Consider the following 24,135-nt stretch of genomic DNA (forward strand, 5'->3'; position numbering starts at 1 on the left):
CTCACACTGTCAATCAATCAATCAATGCTTTCAGCATTAGAGGCAGGAGATAATGTCGTAATTGACAATAATAACCAGGCCTGTTAACTAGGATAAAGCATTCTATACTCAATATCCTGGGAAAACCTTCATGGGGCCTCTAAGCTTGTTAGCCGTCACTCAAACGATGATCCAATAGCATTCATAAGGCTCCTGAAAACCCACCCGTTGTTTTCTGCCCCCAAATCCTGCTGTGCTTGAAGATGTGTCTGCAGCAGCAAATTGTTAAATGGTATTTCTCAATCCTGAGGGTTGTCAGCAGCCCTGCAACAAATAGAATTCCCCAATATAATAATGATTACATGAGGGAAGGCAAAAAAAGAAGAACTGATATGAGGTAAATAGGGACCGTACAGGCAAACAACGGGGCTGGCTGAGCCGTCTGACAAGTATCACCTCCCTGTGTTATCCCTCCTAATGTCAGCCGGCCGCACATTTGACTGATAATCAAGCCCTGCTCTAACACAAACGTTGCCCAACGGAAAGGAATAATTTGTATGGAGAGACAGTCAGAGTTCAATAGACTTTCTGTCATCGACTCCTTCGGCTGATAAAACGCACAAGGCAGCAGGGCGAGAGGGAGCCATTTGCAGAGTTGACAGATTCCATCATGGATGACTTTAGCATACCTGAGCGCTGCTCTTTCCCTGCCTTCTGCGTGCCCTCTGCGAGCGAGAGGGGTGATGAATCAGGCTTTATGGGCCTTCAGAATGCCGGAGAGGCCAATCTGTGCGAATGGCTGTTAAAATCCGACATAACTTGACCAGGCCCTTTTAACAAGCTCTAAGCCATACTACACCCACAGACCAGACTGCACATTTGTATCATTCTCTAACATAGTTTGCCCTGATAAGCTGCCCGCTGAGTTCCTGAATAACAAACTTGGCTGCGACTATAGGTTATTGTGGAAAGCAAATATTTCTCTCGGCAATTGGGTTCATGCTCTGCTTTGACTCGCTGCCTGACTTCTCATTGCCGCTTCCAGTGATGGCAGAACAATAGCCTGCGATCCCAGGCTCAATTATGGTGGGTTTTCCTAAAACCGCTGTTCAGTTCATTGGCTGTTAGCCATTATAGTGTCCTTGCCCTGAATTCTTCCTTCTAATAAAAGACAACAAAAAAAAACAGAGAATACATAATCAAATTACACAACAACATCTTCTTTCCTGGTTGCTATTACAGTGGCTGGGACAGGAGGGGAAAATGAAGTGCTACCTCATTGTTTCGTTATTATCTGAAGCTGATGAGTTAATCTCTTTGATGCTGTTTCCCTTTCATCATGAAAGCTCCCAAAGCACTGCAGGCAAGCAAAATACACACACACACACACACACACACACACACACACACACACACACACACACACACACACACACAAATCATAAAGTTGAGAATATTAAGAATAAAAAAAATGGCAACTTAATAAAAGGAATGAATGTGACGGCCACAGCTGAGCAGTATAAATCTAGTACATTCATAAGCTAACACAAATGAAAAATGGACTGCTATTATTCATTGTTTATATTTTAATGCAGTATCTGTTAGTATTAGAGTTAACCAAGGTAGCTGGGCTTTCCCTTTTGCTTATTTGCCTTTTTATGTATTTTGCAGAGTCTCAGAGGCATGATTGATTACAACATTTCCAACAGGATCTATGGCACTGATATCAGTAATTCTGGTAATTTACTGCAGCTGGCTCAAATTTCAAGACTCAGTGAAAAAACAAAGTCACTTAATACATTTACACCTTTCAGCTGCATATGTTTGTATGCATCAACGCTCACTGTTTCATCATACTGGCATAAGACATGCAAGAACATTCAAAACTCTCATGGTTTATATTTACAACTGTGAGTCAAATCTTACAATAAACCCACAGCATCAACAAGGCAGGTAGAGACTGTTAAGACGCAGTTTATTAACTAATGAATAAGATATTTATTTGATAAGTTTTGGGCATCCTGCCTGCACAGCTGCAAGCAAGTAAAGCACAATTCCCATGTTTCTTATAATACAGAGCATGCTGACAGTCAGTGGGGGGAGTGGGAAAATTATATTCTAATCTGACGACTCCAGGTATTTTAATATGATCACTCATAATCTGAGTGGGTCTTAATCTGATTATCATAATCACAGTATGCCATTTAAATGAATCATCTCCTAATCAGAATACTTAAATAAAGAGATTAACAGCGGATTAACAGAGTACTGGTGGGGCATTTAAACATAGTTAGCGTTGATGAGGCAACTATATGGCTAATCTTACCTTCTATCCCTAGCAGAGTAATTGCATTTTACAACAGAAACCTACCCACGTTCGCTTTGAAATTGTACAAAAACAAAAAGAAAATGTCAGCAGTAGTCATAATCCATCTCATTCAGGTTGAGATTGCATACAGAATCCTTATTTCTTTCCCCTTTCTTCCTGCTGTGCTCTTTGTTTACCCTCACAATGACCTGTTTTGCTGCAGCGTCATATCGAAAGCTTCTTGTAACTGTAAAAGCCACTCATTTATTTTTTTTTCATGTCCATCATGTTGCCTTGACAACAGACTTGGCTAATGCACGGCGCAAGGGCCACAACTGTTAGAAATTGGGCAACAGAAAAGGGCAGATTGATGCACAAACATGCTAATACCACCTGGACTGGTGGTGTCTGATGTCTCTTCACTCTGATCTTCTCCTCTGAATATTTTGTTGATGTTCACATGGGCATATTTGTGTGTGTGTACGTGTGTGTGTGTGTGTGTGTGTGTGTGTGTGTGCGTGCGTGCGTGTGTGCATTTCGCCAGTGGTCTGGCAATCATAGGGAATAACACAGCTCCATGATTGCACACCGCCCTTGAACAAATCTATTCCCAGTTGAACTCAAAACAGCCCGCGGCCCTTCTCACCAAACTCTGTATTTTCCCTGTATACATTCTGCTATATGTGGACAAGAAACATGAACAGAAAGAAATATTGGTGTTTGTGGCACTGAATTACAGATAGACACCTATAATATGTTCAAAGCACCTACACAAAAAGAAAACATTCACCAAATTGAACAGTTATTATGCAATAATAGTAATTTGCTTTTCTTCTGAGTAATTATACCATAAGGATACTACACCAATATGAATATTTATGCTAATTATGAATTGCTTACACTGCCATTTGTCACATTTCAAGTTTAAAAGCAGTGATATTATAGATCGCCACACAGCTTCATAGACTTACACAGTAAGCACTCTATATTTCAAACAAATGCTTGGTGCGTGCCAGGTTACATCCTATTTTCATCCACAAATCAGCTGGTTTGGTCCTTTTTTCTGGGAGCATTTTAGATGTGACGTGCTTTTTCTTCTTGTTAAATGTCACTGACAGGTTTTGACATGAAAACTTAAGTTAGCAGTATCCAACCTGTCATACTGTATTTGTAAACAGCTTATGTTTCATTCTCCAAGCTTAGGGGAAAGGAGGTGAAGCCTGACAGCAGACAAGGGTTTTTAACAAACATCACCACATGCATACATAATGCCCCATTTCCCCCCAAAAAAGAAAAAAGCATGCCGCTCCATTTAATGTGTAGCATTTTTCTGAGCGCCTAGAGGATACCTTCTGTCCACAGCCCGGATGACTTGCATGCACTAACCCCGAGTCCACGCTTGGTGTATGGCAGCACACTTCACCACTCCACCATATCTGTGGATCAAAGGAGTGAGTGATTTAGCATAATCAGTTTCTGCTTGCTGAGGAATCCGAGGAACCCAGGCGGAGTCAAAGTTCCTCGGAACAATCCATCTCATGATGAATTACCTCTAGTTTTTTTGAACTTGGGTTCGCCGGACAAACTTTGAACGTGATGCATCGGCTACATCGGCCCGCTACATGCTGTGTCCGTGTTGCATGGATATTGATTGATGTAGCCGAGCGCTGCGATCGCTGTCCTACGCGGCGGCAGACAAGGCCAATAGAAATCCCGTGGATTTCTACGTCTCAAGCAGGTTTAACTCATCAGCAGAATGGGAATCTCTTGGGGGGCCTCAGGGAGCTGGGGTGGGGGATACATCAAGGGCAGGTGTGAGGAGACAGATGACCCATGACCTTTGCCTCCCGCTGCCTGACCTTGGAACGAGATTTCTGTCTCCGAGCTGGGGCTTAAGTCTTCCTCACTAGATCAATTTGATGATGTATAGGTGGCTGGTGGGGAAGCGCGGTTTAAGAGTTCAATACTTGAGTATAAAAAGACACAGGGGACTTTGGGTAGCTGCTTTAAGTCACTCCTGCTGTTTTCTCCACATGGTTTTTGATCTAGCAGAATATCGGTGTGGCGCCGCACTGCCAAATGCTCCAGCATTCCAATACATGTGACTCTGATCAGTCCCAGCATTCCCTTTACATTATCAGCTATTACATCCTTAATGTCCCAGTCTTTGACTGCAGTAGGATGCTCACTGTTCAGACACTGTCCCACCACAGTGTGGGACAGCTGAACATGAGTTTTACATATACAGTATTTTGATGTTTTGAAATGTTTGTTTACATTTAGATTTTCGTAAAAACTGTAGTATCATTCACCGCTTTTTTGAGTTCAGATGAATTTAGGAAGTTCTGAAAAACTGCTTATTGTATTTTTAAGCTATTAACATTTCAGAATATTTGCATTGCATGCAGATATTCTATTTTTATGCAATGTGTACCTGTGCGCTAGTAACTAGGTGGCATGCATGGCTAAAGCATCAACCAGGTGGTGGTTTGGAATTTCTCACCTTTGGAAGGAGCGAAAGTAAGCAGATGGCAGGCCTTTAGGGTCCGTAGCACATTGTCGACAACGAATTACAGTCCAGAGGGGAATGGGATGGCTGATAACCTCCATCCCTTGGTTCCATCTGCTGAATCCTAAGCAAGGACAGTGCATGCTGACATGCAAACCAAACCGTTGACATCTTGCAAGCCTGATGTAGAATTATACAGAGTGTGAATGGAGAAGATTTAATTGCTTTAATAATGTAGTACATAGTTTTCCTGATAAATATTGCTTTTGTTTTGATAGTGCAGGACCTCAAAAGAAAACATAACTGTTTAAATTTCAAACATTTGGAGACAAATTATTTCTTCTTCTTCATTCTTTTGTGGCAGATTTCTGGACAGTTATGGACTGTTTGTGTGATTGTGCTACATCTCAATGTGTGGCGTATGTCATACAGCCAGCATTAGGGGTTTGTTCACTGCTGTGACCACCCGCATTAAAACATGTATGCACTCATGGTACTGTATTGTGCTTGTATAAAAAGCACTAAATGATATTCATTTATCGAATAAACTGAAACTTGTACTTAAAGAGTTGTGTTATGTCCCAATCTAAATCTGTATACAAAAGCCTTAGTAAATCTGTCAAAGTAATGATGCAACAGAACCGAATTAGAGTTGCATCCAAAAGGATTCAACCTGGCATGCAGCACCTTCAACACAAAGCAATTGCCAGACTGTGTTTTCAGGACATCTATTCAAAGCCCTACTGTATGGCACCCGGGGTGATCTAGAGAGAAAAGACTTGAAATAGCAAGCAAAGGCATTGTCACAAGACACATGCCAAGTCCGTCTTTTGTCCTGCTGAAACAAAGTAGTTCGTCATGTTCTGTACATTCACCAGGTTTCAAAATAGGCTTTCATCACAATGGGACTATCTAAATCCTATTGTGGCAGAACAAGGCAATGTTCTCAGAATCAAATAGAAAAGGAATAATGTTGTATCTAATTGCAGACCCCTCACTATATTCTCCAACTGGGTATAATCTAGCTCCATTCATGCCCATGCTAATCACAACATAGTCGCTGCTGCAGAATTACCGCCAAACATAATTCAGGCTGTTAAATTTGCACAACAGGCATTGGCAGTAGCCCCCAAAGCCATCAATATAAACTACATAGATACTGTATGTTTATACAATTGATTGTCATTCATGTCAAACACAATGTTTGTGGGCTACAAGGAGAGTGGACATTAGAAAGTCACCTCCTCCATTTCTATTGAAATTGCAGCCGCCACTGCAGCCACCCCCCCTCCCCCCCTCGCTTTCTACAAAACCTGCTGCCTCCACAATATTGTTTAGCCTATTTGTATGTGACGGGAGGTCCCCTCTCCCGCCACGCTTCTGTGAGGAACGGGTACAGTAAGAAATCAAAGCCTCCGCCGAAACAACAGCTGTTTGTACTTATGTAATGGCTGCAGGATGACTGTTCATATCGTGGCTCGTTGAAGCTGTCACAAATCATTAATCTTGGGCCTGTCTGTGGGGCCACTCTGTCAAGTTGTTTTTGGACATCTGCAGCTCGACAGAAACGGGGCACATCGCTTAAACGGGGCGCCTCGCACCTTCCGCAGCCTTACAGGATCCCTTAAAATAATCTGACATCACCTGCACCTCTTACTGCGTGTTTTGAAGTCTTGCTAATTAACATGCGCTGAACTTCTTTGTTAGTACGAGGTTGATAAACGTCAAAGCCGGTCCTTTGTTCTCACTGCATGTATTAAGAACACTTAATATATCAGCCTGCAAATTCGGTGTAATCCACGCAAATCTTTTTAACATGATATTTTAATAGTTTGCTTTTGTTCATGGAGCACGGTGAGAAAAAAAATAAAATCCACATTCTATCAAGTGAGCACTAAAGAAACCCATTCCCCATTTGTGGATGGTGGAGGTTCTGTATGTCTCCTGAACACGCCCCCTTGTGCAAAGCTGCAGGGTGAATGTATTGCTGGTAACACACTGTAACAGAGAGCCCTGTGTAGAGGTACCTCAGAGCCAAGAGCACATCAAGGGGCTTAGCTGCAGCATTAGTGATGTCTTAAGTAACTTTTCAATGCAGCAAGACATTGAAAAGAGACACTGGGGGAGACTACATGCCCTCTACTGGTTGCTAAAAGTAAAGGATTGAGGAGAGTTTTGGCTGAGATTTTTCTTTAGTGTTTACTTGATAGAATGTGACTATTTGGATTGACTTTTTTATGCAACATAGATATGTGGCAAATAGATAGATAGATAGAAAGTGCTATACTTTTTTATCCAAAACCTTTAGGGCCATTTTGCTTCATGTTGTGACATGTCACATGTAATTACAGAGGTATTTACACATGCAAATGTGATATGTCTTGCATAATGTGTCAAGTAGACGTGTTTAATCTGATTCATTACAGCTATGATTCATACTGTTGGACCCCTGACTTGAATGGGATGGGGTGTGGGGGCACACAATTGAAGATTTCGACACAGTAGTTTTGTTTTTTTTTCTTCTTTTTTTATCTTCTTGTCGCAGATATTCTGCAAACTGGAACAAATGAATAATAAACGCATTGAACTGTTAAAGTGAGATGTACAGTTTGGCTGAGCGCATAATTGCTTTTTCAAAGACCAGCCTTGGAAGTAATTAGAGGTCGGTGTAAAAACACTAAACATTGAGATAATCAGCCTGCCATTAGCACCTTGGGGGCTGTATTTTGTTATCAGCTTGACCCTACTTGGAAATTGTATTCTCACAGGTTTATTTGCAGACCTTAGTCTGTTTAGACCCAAATATGTTAATAGGTTGATTAGTCCAAAGGTCATCATGTAATACTCCCGGCATATTCCCGGCCCAGGAAGTTATTGACCAAACTGAAATGGATGGCATCATACCTTCAGCGAGACCGTTATGTCTCGGAGCCCCATGTTGCGCAGCGTAAACTAATTAGCTGCAGTCTCTTTTTACTGAAACAAAATCTCCTTTTATTGCTTGACCTTTCATGCTGGCCATTGACAAACTTGTGATTGAGTGTGAATTTCATTATGGAGAGAAACTCATCTTCATTGATCAAATTAAGAGGCAGGTTGCAGAGGGAGAGAAAGGCTGCAAGGTGTCTTCTGCTGAATGGAACCGCAATCAGCGGGCTCCAAACCACCATGTCAAGTCAACGGCCGCTCATTTTAGCATATTTCACTCTGAAAGAGCCCGAGCGGGGAGGTTTGACACCCAGATGCATAGAGTAACATAAATGAGTACGCGTTAATGTGGAATCTGGTTGGCACTGGAGACTAATAATGTCTAGGGGAAGATATGGATTGCATTCAAATTATGTAAAAACTGCCATGATTTTCCTGCCCTTGCAATGTTCCTTCATGTCCCCCATAGACTTCTAATAGCAAGGCTATGAGGAAAGGCAACATTTCATGTGATTGAAACCCAGCTGTGGTTGCTGCATGACCACATGGTAATACATGCTCATTTGGCAATAGGTATAAGGTGCAAATAGTAACACAAATAAATACATTCCACATGCTGGTGCCTTGATAGCTAGAAAGACAAACAATACATTGCTCTCTGTAAGCAGTCATGCAGCATTATTTCTGGTTAATTTAATTTATTTATTTCAACTTCCATAATTGATGCGCCATCCATGGATCACTCTTTTCACAAGGAGGGAAGACAGCATCCTATTTAATTTTGTTATTTTCCCATTAAAACCTGAGAAAACATCAAAGGCAGAATGATTTAATTAACAATGTGGAGAGTCTGTGTACAGCCGTCTGCATTTTGCAAATTACGCTTTGCTGAGAATAAGAGACTTATCAGGTCCATACAGACATCACTGCACACCTCAAAAGAAGTTGTGTTGACACAAGGAAGGGGAAAATACATGTCTCCCCCAGACAGAATTATCCACTTCACAGGTATTTTCAGTTTACAGTTTCCAGGTTGGAAAATTAATACCTTTTCTTCTTCTGCCAGTAGAGTTTACAAGTCTTTGTTGTGCGCTCTGTGAAGTGGGGACTGAATGAGAGGTAGAAGGGGAGTAAGTGTTGCATATGGTATATCATAGCGATTTGTGTCCAATAGCGTTTCAATTGTTGATAATTGTTTTTGACTGGGATGTGTTTCTAGGAAGTTGTTTATTAATGATTATTCCCCACTTGCCACTTAAGTTTGGGAGCCTTCAGTCTGTTTATCACCATTCGTAGCTACGATGTACAAAAGCTCAGCAAAGCCTGAGAAGTGCTCTCAACATGTTTAATAATGACAATGAATAATATTTCCCGATGAAAACGGAAAGAAGTACCAGCTGGGGCGTGTAAACCACTTTAAATGGTAATTGTCCCACCTTGCTCTTTAAAGACCTATATGAATCAAAAAGCAGTTGGAATGAAGGGGATGGAAGCCAGACACATTCTTAGCGGTCCCTAAGAACCAAGTGCGTTGTTGAAATTGTTTCAACAGTGCAGAGTACTTTTGTTTGAAGGTCCCTTGTACAATATTGTAGTGTGTGGTGTTCTATTTTTTAAAGTCCTCTTTGTTTTCTTAGGAAGGTGAGGTATGATGTCTGAATATATTTTGCTAATGGATTATGAATAGAAATGGCTGGGGTCACAGGCTAGCAAATTAGTAAATTAGTTTTTTCTACTTGCCAAAGAGATGGATGGCCAATACCCAACCTTCCTCAAGTCAGACTACAGTATGTTGACGTCCTGAGAGCCAAGGTAAATAAATAAGAGTGGGTGTGCCAGACAGATAATGAAACAAATGCTGCAAATCCTGCTGTGGGAAACCCTCACAGGATGATGTTCAGCATAAGGTCTGGCTCTTAGGCTGCACTACATTCCCCATAGCTTTTTAATGGCCCCTTTTCTTGTTGTGCAGATAAACTGCAGTGGAAGTTCCTTGATGCAACACAGTCCGTGCTTTTATAAAATAGAATCTGTGGGATTCACCTCTGAGGGGCTCAGAGATGAAATCTAGACAAATAAACAGAGAGAGAGAGAGAGAGAGAGAGAGAGAGAGAGAGAGAGAGAGAGAAAGAGACAAAGAGAGAGAGAGAGAGAGAAAATAATTTTATTTTATTTCCAGGGGTGACACTTCTAGCCAATTCAATATCAGACCTGTGTTTTGTTGCAACATGCCCACTCCTGCTTGACATTTCTGGGTTAGAAAGTGCCTATTACAGCTCACCATTGCCATGTTTCACATGAATTTACATTAAGACATTTCCGCTGAAATGATCTTTTTCGCTCTCAAGAAGCGATCTTGCTCTATTATTCTGGTCATGAGCAGGCCATCGCAGGTGTAAAAAAAGAACGAACGAGGCAGAATACTGTAGTGCTCGAAATGTCACATTTGATAGAATCACTCTAATTACAGGCACGTGCTAAATTGTTCTTCAATGACGACACATAGTGTTGGCTAATGCCATGCTTTGAATGACAATCTAACTGACATTATGGGACAACAAAGAAAAAAACAATCAGTTCCTAATCATCTATCACAGCTTAAATCAATCCAGTCAGACTTTTAGTCCATTCTATGACGAATCAGTAGAGAGCCAAAAGAAAAATAAGGGCGTCAAAAATATTGTCAGACAGGCATTCAAACTAGCTTGGAAAACCACTTTTTAGCTGTAGACTGAGCTCCTGTGCTTTGATTTCCCCTACTGATTTTAGCTTGCACCCTGACTGTTTATTGCAGATGATAGGTGAGGGGCGGGGGAGAAGGAGTTGGTTGGTTGAATGTCATAAATCAGCATTAACCATCAGCTCTGAGCTATTGACTGATGATTCACCACGGCTGCATCTCCTCCGACTCTGAAATGAAACGCAGCAGCGGCAGCAACATGAGGCAGAGACACTCAGTTGATTGGCACCTCATTGAGTCTGGCAGGGGAGCCTTTGATTGCACTAGCTGTCAATATCAGTTAATTGTTTTTCTTACATACATGGTGCCCTCTGTTTTTGCAGCAGGGCTTTCTATCTGTCTGCCGTTTGCCTGTATGGCATTGTGCAGCTACTTTGTCTGTTTTTTTGCAGTATCTGTTGCAATTTTGATCCATCGTTTTGAGGCACAAACAATGTCCGCTGCACCTGCGGGTTGCACATTGTCATTTACGTGATTGCAATCTCTACCTGCAATTTTATGGCTATATCCACCCTCTTGTTGACACTGTGAGCAAAAAGGGCAGTGTTTGTAAACTAGTACCACCCACCATGTAATCATAACATCAGAGCATTAAGATTCATAAGCCGTACTGGTCAGACAGATTAACTACATATGGCTGTAAATCTGTCGTTCACAGCCGGGCCCAGGCTGCACCAGAGTGTCCGGTTATGCCTTGGAGCTTTAATTGGGCCCCTTTCAATTATCACATTAAGGGTATTACTGGAATACATATACCGTGCACACTGTCTTGACAAGGGTGAACTCGGCGTGTATGGATTCAGTAAAGTCAGGTTCAAATTGAGTTTAAATTTCTTCTTAAATGGCACCCATAACTGCCAGAGGAACTGTTCAGGGCTGAGAGAGCAACCCTGTTCTGCACCCCAAGGTCACTGCAGAAGACGAGTTTTAATTGAAAATGAAATTGTCTACCTGATAGGTTGAAATAATTAGCAATATCAGAGTGGAGAGGGGGAGAGGCAGGGATGAAGAAAAATAAAAAAGGACATCAACCTAGATAAAAATGGCAGACCAGTGGCAACTCATCAGTTCTTCCGAATTGAATGTCAATGTGATTGACTGGACTTGACTGTGGGTGTCACACGAGAAACTCAAACAAGAGACGCACTGAAACTTTGCCATAAGCTCAGAGAGGTAACCAGCTTTGTTTTCTCAGGCATGGTAAGTAAGGCTTTGAACCAGGGTCTCATACAAAGCAAGACCCTCAAGAGCCCGCTAACTGTAAGCCTGGAAACTAAGCCTCTTGTCTCAGGCAAATATACTATTATGGATGCATGGTTCCCAAAACCATCTACCCTGTACTAGTAGCCTTGTCCTCTCACCCGTAAAACAAACTCTGCCAGCCCTCAGCACTGAAAGACTTCAGAAGTCACTTCTGCCGGGCCCAATATTTCCGCACCAGTTAATAAAGGGGAAATGAATTGTATCAGTGTTGCTGTCTTTGCTCATAGTGAATAGTAAATTATCATAGAGATGGGTATTGGTGCCTTCATACAGTGAGTCACACAGAGAGAGAGTGAGCTTGTTTCTCTCGCTCTCTGTCACACATTCACACACACGTGCACGCGCACACGTGCAAACACACGCACGCAACGCCACGCCACGCAGTAGCTTGAAATAAACCTCGGGCTGAAATTGGCTACAGTGATGTCATCGTAGCAGTGGGGACAGTGATGAGCCAGGAAGCCCTGGCAATTTTCCCCCACAAGTCTACAAACACCCCAACATGTTAGTGACATTCAGGGCTTTTTTAGTGCAAACTCCCCGTCTCTCCACTCCGTCCCCAGGCTCTGCTAAGACATGTCGACATTAGAGCCTATATACTAGAAGCCAGGCAGAAGAAATGTGACATACCCTTGCCATTCTGTGGGTGTTTGTGGGGTTAGAGGAGGGCGAAACGACTGACATAAAGAGGATGGGACCCCGGGACAGACGTATACGAGCGTCCTCAGGGCCCAACAGGGACACAAATCAAAGACGCGGGGTGTTAATATCTGATAGTTAGCGCTCTGGGCTAAACAGCATAAAAGACATTGAGGTCAATGGGTTGCCGGCAGTCTCTGGAGCAAAGCAGTTGCGTGGCTATTTTCACCGACTCCTCCTCTGTGGACCGTTCTGGCCACTGGAGTATTCTCTTCATCATCACAGGCGGAAACACAATCAGTGAACCTACATTCTGCTTCTGCCCTTTTATTTTATTTTATTTTATTTTCCATCGAGACACCTCTGTTTAGCAGCCAAATGGGCTGCCAGTAGCTGTTAGACTTGCTGCCCAAGAACTGCACACACAGTGTTAGACAGTGAAGCAAGGTTACAAAGTACCAGTGGTATAATTGCTTTGTGATAAAACACCCAAACACTTACAGTAACCTAACAGGATTCAAGCAAATTTGTATTATTATTGTTATTTTTTAGGAATTAGGTATTGCCTATCTTTTATTCAAATCAATTTAATATGCGTCTAGTATAATCTCACCTCAGGTCATGCTTCAATTCATAGTATTCACTTGCATCACCACACATCCATTACATTTGGCAAAAGATTGCCACAGCTAATTGGTGTGATAGTGGACATACTGGCGGCAACATCAATTAATAATTGTGTTTACAAGGGTAAACTCCAGTTTATTAAGCCATTGCTAATCCTGAGTGAATGGAAGTTATAAGGGCAACTGTGACTTCTGAAGTATTCTGGCTGAAATTCTCACGTTGAATATCAGAAACGTGTTGTTGTTATTGTTGATCAGTTTAAGATGATTTGGTCTTGGATTTTGAAACCTGTCGTAGTTTTACTTTGTCTTTTCTGCCTCTGTTTTAGCAACTGTAATCATTTCAACCTTTAAAAACATGCTGAGGACAGGAGTCCTTACCGATAACTCTTGAACGAACAACTTACATTTCATCCCCCCACCCCCACCCCACCCCCCCTATCGTGAATGCTAGTTGACAGTGACTGCACTCAGCACACCCCAAATAAAGTGCGTAGTGACAGAAACATTAACACAAGCCACTGAGTACCTCTGTGATTTTGGTGAGAGCATATCTGTCAGCCGGGGCCTGGAGGAGTAAAGGCATGTATCTGAACTTTATCTGAAGGCTGGTGTTTGGGTGGAGGATTGTGACAGTCAACATCAAAACAGTAAAAGTGAAGCTGTGATTTATTGAACGTGCCGCTTGTGTCTTGCTTTCATGTTTGCCACTGATACATTATATGACTGCTCTTCTCCCTTCAAGAACATGGCGATGCGGATGAATTAAACATGTTAAGCAGGAACAGGTCTTTCTCTGAAAGCCTTACCCTTTTCATGATAACCCCTTTTCAGACATTCAGTGGACTTATCACAGCGTATAAATAGGACAGAATTCATTATTCAGGGGAGGTTTCAGTGAAAAATTAATAGTTGTCCCCGGAGGAGGGTCTGTGCCGCTTCGAAAAAGGAAAACCTTTAAAGTGTACATGCACAGGGGGATCTGGAGGGAGTCTGCCCCTCATATTAAAACCTTTACCATGCTACACAACACTCTGATATTGCAAATATAAGTTTGCTCAGCACTAATGACTGCAACTAATACTTTGCACCGAAGCCATTCGTGCCTCAGCTCTCCTCCAAATATTTGAGATGGAGAAAGAAAAAAGGAGAAAGAAAGAGAAAGAGAGAGAAGCGATAATGCGCGTGTGTGTGTGTGTGTGTGTGTCTGCACCTGACACGGAGACCTCATATAGATTATACATTTTCAGTATTGCCTGCCAGTACAAAGCGCGGGGGCCGGAGTCGTTGACATCTGAAGAGGGCCTCCTTTTCGTAACTGCGCCGAATGTTTCCAGTGATGCCGAGAAACACTTTTACTGTAGCAACCTTACATACACACGCCCAAATACAAAAAAAACAACAACAAAAAACACAGTACAGCGGGTCCTCCTCTCGGCTATGTCATATAAGAGATTACAATTTCCACCATGCCCAGATCACTCATGCACTGAAATAACGCCGCCGCCGGTGCTGAGTTGTTTTCAGCCTGCCAGTTATCAGTTGAAAGATGGACTTCACGATGCCTTTGTATCCACTCCCTATCTGCCTGGCCATGGAGGCAATAACAGTAATGTATGGCTAAGGGAAAACAGAGCTAATCATCAATGACTGCAAGATATATAGCATATGCAGTGGCACCTTGTTTATTACCCTCTTTTCTCCTCCTGCGGAAGCCATTGGCCGCGCCGACAGGCTGCCAGATCGGAGAGCTTCTTCAATGTTAATTTGATTCATTCTTGTTTTCCATAATAATTGGGGGCAATGGGTCAGTGTGATGAATTTGCTTGTTACATGACACAGGATGTAGCACAGTGTTGGCTGGTGTACAGTGTGTCTCTCCAGCGTCTTCCATCATGCCAAGGAAGGGCCTCGTTTGTTATTATCTACTTTGTGTTTCCGAAAACATCCACTTCGTCGCCCCGATTTGTCACTCGCCGCGTAACGCGGTCAGTCCGGGACGCGAGTGTGAGAATTCTTAGAAATTAAACTCGTAATTTGATTTCCAAAAACGAATGAGAACCGATGAGAACTTTTTTCATCAAGTGACATTCCCATTTTCACATCAAAGTCACTTTCCCAAAAACCGCGATTGTTTAGATAGTCTTCTTCCAGGAACAACTAGACCTTCTTGCAAATATCACACTGCGTCGCCAGGTCCCACTTAATCAGCCTATTTTTCTTTCTCTCCTTCTAAAATATTTTTTCACTTCCTCCCTCACTCTGCGCTCTTTTTATTTTCATTTCCCAGACCTCCCATTATCTACGCAATATGGAAATGTTCAGGCTTTCATCTGTGTGCAATGAATATTAAGGGAGATTCACTTCTTTTTTTTTTTTTTATCTTGTAAATATGCATTTATGTATTGCTGCCTTGTCGGTGACAGCGCACCTACAGTATCTACCCGTCGTGCACATGCGTTCATACAGATTCGCAAAAAATAAAGAGGTGGGCTGTTATTGTAGATTTTAAGCTGAATGTGTGTGTGTGTGTGTGAGAGAGAGTGTGTGTGTGTCTTCAGTGTTTGCTTGTGTCTCTAACCCCCCCGCCGCAACTCTGTGCCTCATCCTCTGTGTGTCATTGCGGTGATGAGCGCTGATTGCAGATTGTTATGGTGTTTGCACCTCTCATCTATCTGGCCCATGCTGGGTATTTGGCCAGGACTGATTGTGTTGATGGTGACACCGGCGCCTTGTCCTCAGATGGTGCGGCCCAATAGTTGTCCACCCATAATGAAGGAGATGCAATCAACCAATGTCACACACACAAAAAAAGTCAAGTGGCGAGAGGGAAGCTGTTTCTGTGTTCTACCTACCCGATTGTGCTCCCCGCTGATGGAAATCACATCGCCATGGTTGTCGAAGGCGTTCTCGGCAGACATTTTATGCTGAGGCGGTATTAAAGTTTTGAGGCGGCGGCTCTGCCTCCGACAACAAAGGTGACTGAGCGACAAAGGAATTTACATTAAATTAAGCCCATACATTGTGTTGGTGGCATGTATGTTTAGTGGAGAAATGGCTGTTTCAACCTACAACATACTTTTAATCAATGGCAACAAAAAGCAAGAAGCAAGTGCCTGGCGCCGGCTTGTTCAAGAGATCCTTTCTCCCTTTGTGCACTTTGTCCTCTCCCTGTGCTTTGTTATTTGTTTTGGTGTTCTAATCTCAGCCAAGTCAATAATATTCTTTGTTGTCTGAAATTGTGTGTCGGGGAAAAAAAGGCCTCCTCCCTTTGTTGAAAGTACCTGTCTGTGACTTTTCACTCTCTCTCAGACTCCCAGATAAAGTAATCATTAGATGTTGTTTTCTGCCTGCAATTACTTTCAGTTACAATGGGTCAAACACTAGGAAAGCAAAAGGGGTCGAGAGTAGACAAGGCTAGATGGATTACAGGCGAGGAACTGTATAGGTCCCACAAGTGCTGATAAATACGTATGTGGCTCAGAGACTCACCGTTGTCAGAGGCGTCTCAGTAAATGCATCAAATGTAATTAGTCTAGAGTATATATGGACGACCCCACTCCCCTCTTATCTGAGTCACATTGTCTCCTTTAAAAAAAAAGGGCCATTCATTACACCTGGCACTATTTGTTTTTGCAAAGTGAGAAAGCAGAGCAGTGCTTGTGAGATGGTGCCTTTGCCGTTTCCTTTGTCTCACACTCTGGATCGCCGGCTTTTCAGGATCGTTCACGTGTTTAGCGGAGAAATCCATTACGCCATTATCATAGATAATTCATTACCATCCACTGGCATGCGGGTTCTGGTGATCTCTGGTGCAGGTGGCCAATAGACGATGGGGGGGGGGGGGCTGTCTTCTCTCTATTGGATCGCTGCACATTTTATCACAATCTCGTGGTGGATGTAGGCCTTGACAAGCTGTCTGCCCCGGCATGGCCCCTTATAGATCTTAATGCATGTCAGCCTACTACATGGCAGCGTTGACCTCTGTGGCATAGTCGATCTCTGCCTTCCAAAGAGCATGCCAGGTTTTTATTGCCACAATGGAATATTTACCTCCTCCCCCCACGCCCTTGTCACCAGTGACAATAAAGGATCTTATTGCTTTTGCCAGGGATTGCACTGTACCTCCTGCCCGATAAATGCACAGAAAACCAAATAGCGTCGAGTTTGACGCGCGGAGAAAATAACTTAATTAATTTTCAGACTCAGACCCGTATCGCCGTGGAGAGACAGGCTTATTTCTGAGAATTCAGAACTAGTCTGTCAGCCAACTTATTTGTATTTCATTTATAAGGCAATGTATATTCAGGACTTATAAATTGTCTACCGCACATTGTTTTCGTGATTGCCTCAGAAACCAGCCTCTCATGATCTGTGCAATGTGTTGAATAGAACATGAATTCATATATGAGTACACCTCATCAAAACTATGAATCAGTCTCAAGTGTGCATCATAAATTTGAGCACTGAGAGAGCAGAGAAGACGGTGAAATGCATCAAGCATGTAAGTGGGCTGTCTCTTTATTTGTAATTCTGTGAAAGTGAAACATTAGTTTCTCCTTCAAATGATTGCCAGAGCTCTGGTGATGAAAGTAATGGCATCTCTTTTCAGTGCAACACCCAGGGGTTTTAATAGCTCTATTATTATTAATGACCGTCCATTTGCTTATCCAGATTGTACGTTTGGAATGGGTATAAGGCCGAGTGAAGCGATAAAGTCTTGGTAATTACAAACCCAATTATTTCCATTCAGATTCTATTTGTTTGAAAGAGTCTTCCATATTCTCACGTTTCTATCTTTTGGTCTCCCTCCAGATGCAGAGACACATGTACTCGCTCTGTCTGTCTCATCTCATTCTCTATCATACAAGAACGCATAATTTGATAATGATAATGTTTTAGCACTCATGATGGCTGCACCGGTAGTGGCACTCCAGAATGGTTTCATGACTCTTGATGAAAGACAAGGTCTCGGCTTTAAACATCTCATACAGCTGGATAAGCCTCTTTGCATCTTTTTTTTCTGCCCCATTAAACCTGTTGATCCCGAATTAACTGACACTGAGAGGGACGGAGCTGCAGGTGATACTGCTTGGGCCGGCCAAAGGTTTGCTCACTTGGCAGAGTTACATTCTGCGATATGTTTGAACATTTCCACTTTTGTGAATATTCACACTGTGGCTTTGATATGGAAAATAAGCTTTTTGGAGCTTTCTTAGCCCAACAAAATTCAAATTATTGTTTGCTACCATGTTGTTTATGAATGTTACAAATACTGAGAGTCCATGCATCAGAACTTCAGACATAAATACATATCTTCAATCCAATATATCACCATGTAACAAGGACATTAAGGGGGTTGACAACATTTCGACAGTAGGCACCATATTGCAGTAATGGATTGGACCTTTAAGATCTGAGAACTAATTTAAACTCAGAAATAGCTATTGGAATTTGCTTCACATTATTCCTATAATTATTCCTGTGACTTTGCTCCCTTGCTGTCAGGTTCCTCTGTAGACTCCATACACCTGAAGTAAAGAACATAGCTAATCTGGATCATAATGCTTCATACGTACAAATGAAAAGAATAAATGTGATTTGAATAATTTATATGACCATGCTTACATGGAGTAAACCTGCAGGAAATGATAAATCCTTCATTCTACACACATGAGTTTGATGCCTATAGATTTCAAGCTAAATCATTGAAAACATTGCGGCAATTAACACTGTGTAGGATGAGTCAGGGGCCTAGTCCACATACCTGATTGCTGTTCGAGGATTTTAATGTCCTAGATGCATGCAATTATCCTTTTAATTAGCAATAATGAGTTTGTGCATGCTAACATAATAAGTTGAATCATGATAAGTGTGCAGGCTAATGTGAAGCTCATCAAGATGTAACCAGCTCTGTCAGTAAATATCTTCCACTGTCACGCTAAATATCTCTCGCCATTGTACTGAAAGCTGTGATTGGCTAGCTAATAGGCATCCAAGCTGTGTGTGTGTGTGTGTGTGCGTGTGTGTGTGTGCGTGTGTGTGTATGTTTCTGTTTAAGTTGTTTTTGCGTTATTGGATTTCATGTTCATCAAAGAAAAATTGAATGCCTACTAGTGTAGAAAAAAAGGAAAAATATAATACTGAGACACACACACACACAAAAAAAGTTAACATTCCATATCTTGCGTTACCAAGACACCAGACCTCGTGGGATTGAGTCATGTGCTGCTTATGATATTAAATCAAATCATATTACCAGATTACCTTGATTCTGAAGTAGGACTTATTATCTTTATATATTGCTGATTGTGTAGAATAAGAGAGTGGAGCAGTGTTTCCTCTATATTCCTCAATTAGCAGTGGTGGGCCAAAAGAATATAGAACCACTGTTTACTGGTGCAACTTTTGTTGTTATTAACTATCTAAATTACCACTTAAGCATTAGAGCTTGCATTAGATCTAATGCAAGCTATGCCTGAACCAAAACAGGCATAGCTGCAGAAGCTGAAGAATCCCTCCCCCGCCACTGCCACAGAAAATTATAGGGGGAACACTGGCATAGTAGTGAATTGTATAGGCTGTGTGCTTTCTGGCATGGTACAGTGTAAGGACATTTACTTTCAATAAAACAGCTGTGTATTAGCTGTTCAAAATATTACAAAATGTAGACGGATCAGTCTTACCTTGTATCCAGTCAAATATTTAACTTGTAACTTATCCTGAATTGTAACCTAACCCACAACATCAATTTTTGGAAACGCGTTGCATGCTAAGCAGCAGCATCGCACCTCTCTCTTACCCATGTCCGATGTTTATACAAGCTGTTGGGCGGAAGGTCAGCCGAAGGTGGATGCAGCGGCGTTCGATCTCTGGCCGGCCAAAGGATGTGTTGATGTTGCAGAACGAGATTGCTGTAGGCTACCACTGTGGTATTGACCTTGCCTTAGACCGCGAGGCCAACGAGGGGCCTAGGACCGCGGCGCTGTGGGGAGAAACACTACAAGAACATGGATAATAGATCGCCTTCTGATCTGGCAATCATATTAGCCTGTGGGGGTTAGGGTTAGGGTTAGGGTTATTTTGAATCAGGCGAGGCGGGACATGAATCAGATACCACCTAGTTTCTGGAGTCAGCGGCAGTCAGTTATTCAAAGGAATAGCAGCTGAACCTGTTATTGGCTGTTCAGTAGACTCTACAGAGCAACTGAACAGGCATCACAATTCTGTTTCAACCATATCAGCACTATTCAATGAAAATGAATCACCTCAAATAAGAAGAGCAGGTCTGATCTCGATAGCGCCGTCTATGATGCCCGATTGTTTGCTATTATCCCCCACTTGTCTGCCATTCAAATTTCCTTGAAGGGAGCGTGGAGGGGAGCGTTCGCGGCATCAGGGGATCCGCGGCACCAGTGATGTGTGATTCCTCCCCGAAAGCTCCGCGGGGTACGGTTGTTTCCCCCTGAATACAAAAGGCGGCGGCATCACAAGCGGGCGTACCTCTGGCTGACGAAAGCAGCCACAACTGTCAGCGACATCACTCACGCCGCGCTCCCGAACCCGCCGCCGCCGCCGCCGCCTATCCAAACTATCCCAGCGGAATAGAAACTAGTGCGGGGCCCTATGTGTTTTTTTTTTTGGAGTGGAGGAGTCGAATGTGAGAGATGGCGCGCGAAAACCGGGAAGCACTCACGGCTGTTGACATAGCACCGCTGTGAGTTCACACTGCGTGGAGCCGCGGAGTATCTTTCATTTGTAGCGTACATTACAGACAGCTTCACCTTTGCTTGTGGTGATCGGTTACAGTCGAGAAGGGGGGAGAGGCACTCCGGCAAATGTGTGTGTGTGTGTTTGTACTTCTGTTAGGGCCCGCTTATTTGTGTGTCTGCGTGCATGCTTGTGGAATAAGAAGTCTATGCTAATAGTATTATCCCATCAAAAAAGGCAATACCCTGAAAAGGCTTCAACAACAGCAGAGAACACTTGGAGAAAGACTGAGTCGGGGAGCGGCCGGGACTTGGCTCGGCCCTATTGTGCCAGCTCAGAGAATGAGTGAGCAGCATCCATTTTTGCCTTAATGAAGTTAGTGACCCTCTGAAAGGTGACACATTTACCGCCCAGGGGATTTATACACTCCTGCTCCAAGGCTCCAGTTCAATATGGAGAGGACAGATTTGACTCCACGTGGGCACTCCAAATATATCCTCGCAATTTATACCAGGCGATTCATTTTCAGACACCGCTCTCATAATTAAACTTGACGCTGTTGTATTCAATCTGCGCTCGCACAGAAAAACACAAAAGTAAGTGCATTGGGCTGTTATACAACAATCTAGATAGTTTCGGGGTGGTGGTGGTGGGGGGGGTCGGACTGATATCACTGACATACAGTAATCAGAATATTAATTTTAATTTTGTGGAATGCCATAAAACAATAAACAAGGTGGCAAGACGAATTGTCTGAGATTTGCCGACGTCTGGGGAATAGAATTAAACAGAGCATGCAGAACTTGTCGTGTGCATCGGGGAAATAGTGGTTCCACTGTACTAGGGCCTAGGACCGTTTAATTATTGATAGCATTCTTACTTATGCAAATATACTAAATTATTTCTATGTGACAGCTTGAAGCTGAAGCCTAGAGGAGTGATGTGATGTTCGAACGAGGACCTTTCTTTTCTTTGCATGGCCTAGGAAACATAACACTGCAGGCTCCTGGTTGCCTTGGTGCATACTGTTTTACATTCTAATTATCTGGCTTGACAGGCTTTATTGCTGGGGCTCAATGCTGAGGCCTCGTCCCAGACTCATTCCACATGTGATGTCAGTGCCGGCATAATGAGATAAGATAGTTTGAGTGCTTAGCCTTGCCCGCTCGCCTGCTCACTCACTTTCCAGTTTTTTCCTTCCCTCCCTCGCATGCAAATCAAATCCAGTCACAATTAACTATATTCATTGTACCTGAATATGGTAAATATGCTCACTGAGGAGATATCCCTCATGGATACTGGGATACTGTGTGATTTTTCTTCCAGTGATCACCGCTTGAGCTTTCTTATTTGACCAGATTTATTTTGGAGTCAGAAAGATCAAAGGGGTTTAAGGTGTGCCGCAGTGACAGTGATTAAAATAAACAATGCTTTAAGATGTTCATTAAATATTTAATATAGTAAAGCCAGTCTAAGACACAAACAGCAAGACATTTTTTTCTAACTCTAATTAAGCTACAGGGAATTCATTGCATATTGTAGGTAAACAGACAGAGTCATGGGAATACCAATGGAAATTAAATGCTCTGCTGGTGTTTTTCTCATTACAAGATGAAATGAAACATTTATCACTGACTTTCATTTCGCTAAAAGGCTGACATTTTGTGGGTCAACCACTGATAAGACGACAACTTTATTCTATTTACTTTATGATTCATGATTTCGCTCTCTGCGTTCGGAGCACTCTTGTAAAATCAGTGTGCGCCACCTGCACTTACTGTAGCTCGCCACCCTGTTGAATTAACCGACTCTTTCTCTTTCTGCCCTTCTCTTTCTCCTTCTCACCAGCCATCGAGGTGAACCTGCAGAAAGCCTTGGCCGAGGCCTCCGAGACCTGCACCCAGGAGTGCCTGATCCTGGGCCACTCCGACAGCTGCTGGATGCCCCCGGCCCTGGCCCAGTTCCAGGCTCCTGGCAGCAACAGCCCCACCTCCACCTCCGCCACCGCCGCCGCCGGGACCCTCGCCTCCTTCGGCTTCCAGCAGAGCTGGGCCCGGGGAGCCAAAGGTAGCATGGGCAGCATGGGGGTCATGGATGGCCGTCACACCCTGGGCAGGTCCGTGCCCAAAAAAGACGAACTGGACAAGGGGATCGCCCGGCCGCAGTTCTACAACACCCTGGACAGACACTGCAGTAGTAAGAAAGAGGACCCCGTCAAGGTCATCCCCCTGGCCAGCTTCTCCTCACCCGGGCAGCAGACGCCCACCGGCGGGGGCAGCGGCTCCTTCTTACATGAGCACCAGCTGTAAGAGGAAAAGACAGATCTTTCTTGGCCTGACATACACGCGACTCCATCCATAGATGACTTTACGTCAGTGACTTTCTGATCGGTGTGTATGCGTATGTGTGGAGGTATGCATCATTTGACAAACTACGACCAGCTCCATAATCTTGCAAAAGAGAGCATCCGACGGTGGTTTCGATCGCGATGATGGTGTTCAGACAAAAACACGTGGCATCCGTTCGAAAAGCGAACCATTTTGAAGGGAAGAGTCTTGACATAGCAGACCCATGTATAATATATAAAAGGTAGTTCTATACCAAAGTAGTTCCATCACAGAGAAAAAAAAAACAAAAAAAAACAAACAAACAAGAGAAACGTCATTGCTTTCAGTTTGGTGGTGTTTGCTTAATGATGAAAGAGGGCATTGTGTGCTTTAAGCTGATTGGACCCCGCTCAGCGGAACTGTGTCCCTAAAAGAAATATCCTCGCGCCGAAACAAATGCAAATACAGTATATTGTGTTGAGTGAGCTAAATTGGGCTAAGTGTTAATTGTGAGCTCCGGGTGGATGGTGTTTATGTTCAAGTTCCTGGTGAAGTATTGCTTTGTATAACATGCAGCTCAAACTCCTTTTTGGTGGTGGAGAATGTCTCTTTTGTCTTGCCTGAACGCGTTTCAGAAGGCTATTTTGGTCAGGGGGACTGCAGAAGGATAAAAAAGTCTAGGCAACGCATAACTAGGCTAACGGTAGGTAGCACCGGTAATGTACTGCATTCTATGTTTTCACCATGCACCCATACAGGAAACAACAATAGGGAAAAACATACACAAGCACTTGCACGGAAGCTCGTGCGCGTACACACACACACACACATGCGCGAGATGTTTTCCATATGGCGGTTGCTCCGTCTCCTCCACCTCAATTAAGAACGTGTTCATTCCTAGCATTATCTCATTAGCTTAGCCTTGAAACCCTTTGTTTTCCTCCCCCCCACCCCCTTTTTTTTTTTTTCCATTTCTCACATTTGCTGCTCAGAAACATTCCCATAATAAGTGCTACAGAGCCAATTATGAAATTCTCGCAACGGTCTAATTACTCTAATGTCTGATCTCGGGAGCGACCCTCATTGTGGTTAGGGGGTCTGGAATG

At 43.0% G+C, this 24,135-nt stretch overlaps 1 protein-coding gene across 1 annotated transcript in view; it reads left to right on the plus strand.

The window, feature by feature from the left end:
* Positions 1–23,011, plus strand: part of pcdh11 (protocadherin 11) — a 111,412-nt gene extending 88,401 nt beyond the window's left edge. Inside the window, exons 4-5 of the mRNA XM_071533454.1 lie at positions 4,823–4,835; positions 22,571–23,011. Coding sequence (XP_071389555.1) covers positions 4,823–4,835; positions 22,571–23,011 — 454 coding nt within the window. The remainder of the gene's footprint in view (positions 1–4,822; positions 4,836–22,570) is intronic.
* Positions 23,012–24,135: the final 1,124 nt, after the last annotated feature.

Source organism: Centroberyx affinis, unplaced genomic scaffold (genome assembly GCF_046629955.1).
Source record: "Centroberyx affinis isolate AG114_WGS23_722 - 3 ecotype Tasmania unplaced genomic scaffold, CSIRO-AGI_Caff_v1 ptg002365l_1, whole genome shotgun sequence".
Taxonomy (NCBI): Eukaryota; Metazoa; Chordata; class Actinopteri; order Beryciformes; family Berycidae; genus Centroberyx; species Centroberyx affinis.